Source organism: Podarcis liolepis (assembly GCF_965112155.1).
Source record: "Podarcis liolepis genome assembly, chromosome: 2".
NCBI lineage: Eukaryota > Metazoa > Chordata > Lepidosauria > Squamata > Lacertidae > Podarcis > Podarcis liolepis.
Genome location: NC_139555.1, coordinates 108,260,168 through 108,267,871, shown reverse-complemented (window position 1 = coordinate 108,267,871; position 7,704 = coordinate 108,260,168). Strand labels below are relative to the sequence as shown.

General features: G+C 47.8%; 1 protein-coding gene across 1 annotated transcript; it reads left to right on the top strand.

Annotated features, from left to right (window-relative positions):
- The first annotated feature begins 2,315 nt into the window (after positions 1-2,315).
- Positions 2,316-4,806, top strand: LOC310702017 (uncharacterized protein). Its single transcript, XM_083493625.1, has 3 exons — positions 2,316-2,480; positions 3,799-3,939; positions 4,659-4,806. Exons 1-3 carry the CDS (start codon positions 2,414-2,416, stop codon positions 4,793-4,795), a joined length of 345 nt encoding a protein of 114 aa, XP_083349751.1. The 5' UTR covers positions 2,316-2,413; the 3' UTR covers positions 4,796-4,806.
- The last annotated feature ends 2,898 nt before the right edge of the window (positions 4,807-7,704 follow it).

The following is a 7,704-nucleotide window of genomic DNA, read 5'->3' as shown; positions in this document are numbered from 1 at the left end:
TTGCTGAAGTCTGGGACACTCTGTAATGCATCTGTCTGGTATCTCAGCTTCAGCCCATTTGGATTTGTCCAAACAAGCAGTATATTATGCACCTAAAAAGCTCCTTGTGCCTTTCGAGCCTAGCAGGGACAGGTGCCCTGACGAACAAAGAAGGTGCCTCTGAGTCTTATATAATGAAAGTCTTGTTAAGTGAAAGGAATACACTTCCTTCCCATGTAAGACAGCATCATTTGGAAGATGAGCTCTAGGACATTCTGTACAGGATTTCAGAATCTCGGGTTGGATCAGTCCCAGCTCTGGCCAACCTAGCAGTCCAAAAATGCACCAGTGCAAGTAGATAAATAAGTACCGCTGTGGCGGAAAGGGACATTGCATTACCGTGCACTCTGGCTTCAGTCATGTTGTTCCTTTGTGCCAGAAGCAGTTTAGTCCTGCTGGCCACATGACCCGGAAAGCTGTCTGTGGACAAATGCCGGCTCCCTCTGCCTGAAAGCGAGATGAGTGCCTCAACCCCATAGTTGCCTTCGACTGGACTTTACCGTCCAGGGGTCCTTTACCTTTTTACTGGGGTATTACAAGCACTTAGGATTGTTAAAATTAAAAGCTGTATGTTCTGGGCCTCAGAGCCAAAGCAGCTACTGAACTTGCCTACCCTGGTGCACCATGCTCCTGTTTTGGTTTGTGTGGCTCAGTCAACCAAGAAATGTGGAGCTGGGTAGAGAACTCATTGAAAGGAATGGGCATGCCTCCACAAAAGATAGCATCAGAGAACCACTGAGGTCTCAAGGAACTACCACCCACATCTCTGCTGCTCTTCAGAGCCAGCCCAGAGTCCTCTTGTAGGTGAGCCTGAGGCACAAAGAAGGTGCCTCTGAGCCTCATATAATGAAAGTCTTGTTAAGTGAAAGGAATACACTTCCTTCCCATGTAAGACAGCATCATTTGAAAGCTGAGCTCTAGGACATTGTAGGGACGCAGGTGGTGCTGTGGGTAAAACCTCAGCGCCTAGGACTTGCCGATCGCATGGTTGGCGGTTCGAATCCCCGCGGCGGGGTGAGCTCCCGTCATTCAGTCCCAGCTCCTGCCCACCTAGCAGTTCGAAAGCACCCTTAAGTGCAAGTAGATAGATAGGTACCGCTTTATAGCGGGAAAGTAAACTGCGTTTCCGTTGCTGCTCTGGTGCCGGTTCACCAGAGCAGCTTCGTCACACTGGCCACATGACCCGGAAGTGTCTGCTGAGAGTGCTGGCTCCCAGCCTCTAGAGTGAGATGAGCGCATAACCCTAGAGTCTGTCAAGACTGGCCCGTACGGGCAGGGGCATCTTTACCTTTACCTCTAGGACATTCAGAATCTTGAGTTGGGTCAGTCCCAGCGCCTGCCAACCTAGCAGTTTGAAAGCGCACCAATGCAAACAGATAAATAGGTACCACTGTGAGGGAAGGGTACATTGGTACCTGAGATTAAGAACTTATTTCTTTCTGGAAGACCGTTCTTAACCTGAAACTGTTCTTAACCTGAGGTACCACTTTAGCTAAAGGGGGCCTCCGACTGCTGCCGCTGCATGATTTCTGTTCTCATCCTGAAGCAAATTTCTTAACCCAAGGTACTATTTCTGGGATAGCGGAGTCTGTAACCTGAAGTGTCTGTAACCTGAAGCATCTGTAACATGAGGTACCACTGTACAGGGTGTTTCCGTGTGCTCTGGCGGTTTAGTCATGCTGGCCACGTGACCTGGAAAGCTGTCTGTGGTCAAACGCTGGCTGCCTCGGCCTGAAAGTGAGATGAGTGCCTCAACCCCATAGTTGTCTTTGACTGGACTTATCCGTCCACGGGTCCTTTACCTTTTACCTTTTTACTGGGGTATCACAATCACTTAGCGTTGTTAAAATTAAAAGATGTATGCTCTGGGCCTCAGAGCCCAATCAGCTTCTGAACTTGCCTGCCCTGGTGCACCATGCTCCTCTTTTGGTTTGCGTGGCTCCGTCAACCAGGAAATGTGGAGCTGGGCAGAGAACCCATTAAAAGGAACGGGCATGCCTCCACAAAAGATAGCATCAGAGAACCACTGACGTATGGAACATTCTGTAGAGCATCCAGCTGAACCCACATCCCATTAACATTTGTTAAACAATCAGGACACGATGCACTTAATGGCTCAAGGAACTACCACCCACATCTCTGCTGCTCTTCAGAGCCACCCCAGAGCCCTCTTGTACCTTGAAGCCCATTAGAATGGGTTGAGCAGCCAAGAAGGCCCCTCTCGGCCTTATATAATGACAGTATTGAGCCTCAGACGGAGAGAAGTATTTGAGCTCTTCCTCCTCCTTATTACCAGGAAGCCTAGTCCTCTGTCTCCAAGCAATCACTCTTCAAAACAGTCTTTCTAATCAGACACAGCTTTTTCCTTGCTAACATGAAGCCACGCTTGGCTCAGGTCTGGCTGCTTGGAATCTGTCTTTTGCTCTGCCTCAGCTGTGGAGGTAAGTCCCACCTGCCAATGGAAAAACATGGTAGGGCACCAGTTCAAATGTGCTGTATGTTCACCACCTATCTTCCTAAGAACTGGCGAACCCGTAAGCTTTTTTCTTTCTCTTTTTAGCTCTGGCACCTATTTGGGGATAATGATTGAAAGGCTAACTTTGGAAATAATGCAAACGTTGCCTGGAGAAAGGCTTGGATGGTAACAAGTGCCAGATCTATACAAGCATCATCACCCACCATGCTTGGGTCAGGGTATTGGCAGAGATGATTTCCACAGATCCCACTATGTCTCCTGTCCTTGTAATCCCTGCACGGTCCCAACTTCAGAAGGTTTTTCAGGGGAATGATGCTCTATTGCACAGGGCGGGGGGGCTTATTTTAACTTTATTTATTTACTTATTAAAACATTTGATTTCAAAAAACATAGTAATTTGCAATAGTCATAAGTGCAGCCTTTCCCCTCCCCATGCAGTTCACCAACTAGCTTTGAAAAAATGTTCAATTGTCTGCACAAACTTGACAGCTTACAATAGCAGCTGCAGGCAGTGCTCCTCCTATTATAGCTGCAGTGACACACACACACACACACACACACACACACACACACCGTTGGTGCAAACTCTCTGGTGTTCACATCTGTTGATGTTGCCTATCTGGCTGTTTTAGGGTTGCCATATGTCGGAAGCAGTGTCCAAGCAGAAATCACTAAAAATGTCTGTGGAAATCCGGACATATGGCAACCCATGTCAGTATTATCATATTGGGAAGTTTCCCTTAAAAATAGCTCAAAAACCTCTTTATTCTTTTCTCTCTTTTTTGCAATTATGTCCCAAAAATCAACAACCCTGGCTAATAAGGAGAAGAAGAATAAAAGCTCTACAACATTGGTGTCTAGATTTTTACTTTTTGAAATATGGCAACTCTAAGCTGCTGCTTGGCACCTGCCACTCTCAGGAGGCTCACTAGAAGATCCTTTCTGCAAAGTCTCTACAATGCTGGGGCTGGCTGCGCCCTCAGATGCCTGTTATGGGCATGTGGCAGAGGGGAGAGTGCTCCTGGTTCTAGGCACAGCCAATCACGTTCTGCGGAACTCCATGGCGATCGATTTAAACCTTCTGTAAGAACCACCAATGTCCTTTTTACACTCAGGGCATCTCAGCATTTTTATTCTTTGAAGGAAACAACGAGTTTGGTGACTTAGAAGCTCAGGAAGGGACAAGACATTTAAACAAAGAAGCATGCCTTACAGCAGGTGCCTCCCTCCCTCCCTCCCTCCTTCCCTCCCTCCCTTCCTTCCTTCCTTTCTTCTTTTAACAGCAAATGCCATAATCTGTAGCGTGTGCAGTTCAGAGGCTGAAGGACAGCCATGTGTACCAGCTACCCCAGATGAAGAGAATTGCCCTGATGATCCACATTCAGGACACCCTGCAGCCTGCGTCTTGTACAGAATCACTTCAAGTGAGTGGTCCTTCTTGTCTTTCTCTCCCCACCCCCTTTATTTTCAGTGCATTTCCATGAGTGGCTGATGGGGCATGGCTAGTATGACTGGGTGCAGAGGAGACCGGGGATCTTGCAACTTCAGTAGTACAAGTAGTACAATGGAAGCTTAGAGCTTCCATTGGAATGAGGTGCTTCTCTCGTTGTTCAAGCAGCTCGTTCCATAGGAGCTCTAAGCTATCCTAATGCAGCCTCCATACGAAACCTGATTGCAAGCCTTCAGTCACATGACGGTACATATCCCCCTGGAAATTCTCTGAAGCAGCAATACCTGCAGGCAGTGAGAGAAACATGAATTTTCTAAGTTCACTTTTGATTCTCCAGTCAAACTCTAGCATGCCAAGGTACAGAGGGGATCCTGGATAAGTCCATGTGATGCAGTCCACCTGGCTGAGGTATCTCAAGTCAGGGTCCAGGTTGGGCCCTCTAGCCAGTGGCGTCCCAATTGCAGTGCTTCTCCTAATGCCAGGGAAGAGTTGCCATTCATTTCTGAGGATAAGCAGGGGTGCTGGGTGCTATACCTGGCAACAGTGGTAGCAAAAACCTGCCCTTCAGCACAGACCCCCGGTTCCCCAGCTGTCACTGATGGGGACCTAGCAAGGGGTGGATCCTGACATTATCATCAAGCATCTTTCACCAGTTACTAACAGTAACCCAGATACTTTTCTTTCTCTTCCCAGTGGCAACTAAACATGTCTTGCGCTACTACAAAAAATGCGGCTTCTATACCAGCGACTGCAAAACGAGAAAAGTCCACCAGGACGTACAGCAAGTGCACGAGCTCTACTGCTGTAACGACAGAGACCACTGCCTTTGAATGCCGTCTAAAGAGGATGCTGTATTAAAAAAACTCCTATGTGAACAAATGGCTGTGCAATTTGAGTTACGTTGCTGTCTGGGGATGTCTATGTGAGTGGGCTCTGTGTGTGCCCAATGGCGTGCGTGGGTGCTGGGTCTCATCAGGTGAGTGGGTGGCCATCTCAGGTGAGCTGGGATGTCAGCAAGGTTTCCCCTGGCTGTATGCCATGGCTGCATTGAGCCTGGGTCTTCAAACCAAGAGACATCTTCCTTACTCAAAGTTCAGCTACTATGACTACGTATTGCCTTGTATTTTCTGCCTAGGAACAAGTGGGTGGGAGCTCCTCCCCACAACAATCCTTTTGCAGAGAGCCGATTAGCTAAAGAGGGGGAGATTGACAGAAAAATGTTCAGGATTCTCTCTACACTGAAATTCAGTACTGGAGGTTGTGGGAAATAGAAAGAGTGTAGTTTGGGGATCTAGTGGAAACTTGAAAATAAGTAGTAGTAGACCAGCCTCCCCTAAACTTAGTTTTTACATCTGGAGGGAGGACTGCTTTCCGTTCATATCTTTCTGGTGAATGAGTGATTGGGAAAATCCAAAACTTTCTGCCATGGCAGAGGTGGGGCAAGAGGCTTCGAAACTTCTTTCTTTCTTTCTTTCTTTCTTTCTTTCTTTCTTTCTTTCTTTCTTTCTTTCTTTCTTTCTTTCTTTCTTTCTCCCTGTAACACAATACTCATAGAATCATAGAGTTGGAAGAGACCACAAGGGCCATCGATTCCAACCCCCTGCCAAGCAGGAAACACCATCAGAGCACTCCTGACATATGGTTGTCAAGCCTCTGCATAAAGACCTCCAAAGTAGGAGACTCCACCACACTCCTTGGCAGCAAATTCCTCTGTCGAACAGCTCTTACTGTCAGGAAGTTCTTCCTAATGTTTAGGTGGAATCTTCTTTCTTGTAGTTTGGATCCATTGCTCCGTGTCCGCTTCTCTGGAGCAGCAGAAAACAACCTTTCTCCCTCCTCTATGTGACATCCTTTTTATATATTTTTCATATCTTTGGTTCATTGTAAAATAGCTTTCTACTGAGGATTCTGGATTGAAGTCTATTTGAGAGGGAAAGGTTCCATTTAATTAGTCCAACTTATCACCCCTGGGAGCTTGTGAGGCTGTACAGAAAGGACCGCACAGAAATCCATTCAGGGGCTGCAAGGTCAGTAGCTGTGTGACCTCCCAGCCCATTCACCCGGTAGCGCTGGTGAAATATGCCCTTTAGGTCCTCGAGTGAAATATACCTTTCTGTATCCAAACCTTTTAAAGTAAAAACTGATCTTTGGTCCAGGTCTAATGGTCCCTAGTCAGCTGACATTTAGTGTGATGCAACAATCACGTATGCCTGGCTGCAGCTTCCTGGTGGGGAACACATACTGCAATCCTTCCCCATAAGATAGCATCAGGGGCCCAGGGAGGCCTAGGACTATGAAACAACCATGTGAGTAGCACATATGGGCCTGGCTGAAGCTTCCTGGTGGTGAACAAGTAATCCCTACATGTAAGAGGGTTGCTGAAGTCTGGGACACTCTGTAATGCATCTGTCTGGTATCTCAGCTTCAGCCCATTTGGATTTGTCCAAACAAGCAGTATATTATGCACCTAAAAAGCTCCTTGTGCCTTTCGAGCCTAGCAGGGACAGGTGCCCTGACGAACAAAGAAGGTGCCTCTGAGTCTTATATAATGAAAGTCTTGTTAAGTGAAAGGAATACACTTCCTTCCCATGTAAGACAGCATCATTTGGAAGCTGAGCTCTAGGACATTGTAGGGACGCAGGTGGCGCTGTGGATAAAACCTCAGCGCCTAGGACTTGCCGATCGCATGGTTGGCAGTTCGAATCCCCGCGGCGGGGTGAGCTCCCGTCATTCAGTCCCAGCTCCTGCCCACCTAGCAGTTCGAAAGCACCCTTAAGTGCAAGTAGATAGATAGGTACCGCTTTATAGCGGGAAAGTAAACTGCGTTTCCGTTGCTGCTCTGGTGCCGGTTCACCAGAGCAGCTTCGTCACACTGGCCACATGACCCGGAAGTGTCTGCTGAGAGTGCTGGCTCCCAGCCTCTAGAGTGAGATGAGCGCACAACCCTAGAGTCTGTCAAGACTGGCCCGTACGGGCAGGGGCACCTTTACCTTTACCTCTAGGACATTCAGAATCTTGAGTTGGGTCAGTCCCAGCGCCTGCCAACCTAGCAGTTTGAAAGCGCACCAATGCAAACAGATAAATAGGTACCACTGTGGGGGAAGGGTACATTGGTACCTGAGATTAAGAACTTATTTCTTTCTGGAAGACCGTTCTTAACCTGAAACTGTTCTTAACCTGAGGTACCACTTTAGCTAAAGGGGGCCTCCGACTGCTGCCGCTGCATGATTTCTGTTCTCATCCTGAAGCAAATTTCTTAACCCAAGGTACTATTTCTGGGATAGCGGAGTCTGTAACCTGAAGTGTCTGTAACCTGAAGCATCTGTAACATGAGGTACCACTGTACAGGGTGTTTCCGTGTGCTCTGGCTTTTGTCATGTTGTTCTGTTCCTCCAGAAGCGGTTTAGTCATGCTGGCCACGTGACCTGGAAAGCTGTCTGTGGTCAAACGCTGGCTGCCTCGGCCTGAAAGTGAGATGAGTGCCTCAACCCCATAGTTGTCTTTGACTGGACTTATCCGTCCACGGGTCCTTTATCTTTTACCTTTTTACTGGGGTATCACAATCACTTAGCGTTGTTAAAATTAAAAGATGTATGCTCTGGGCCTCAGAGCCCAATCAGCTTCTGAACTTGCCTGCCCTGGTGCACCATGCTCCTCTTTTGGTTTGCGTGGCTCCGTCAACCAGGAAATGTGGAGCTGGGCAGAGAACCCATTAAAAGGAACGGGCATGCCTCCACAA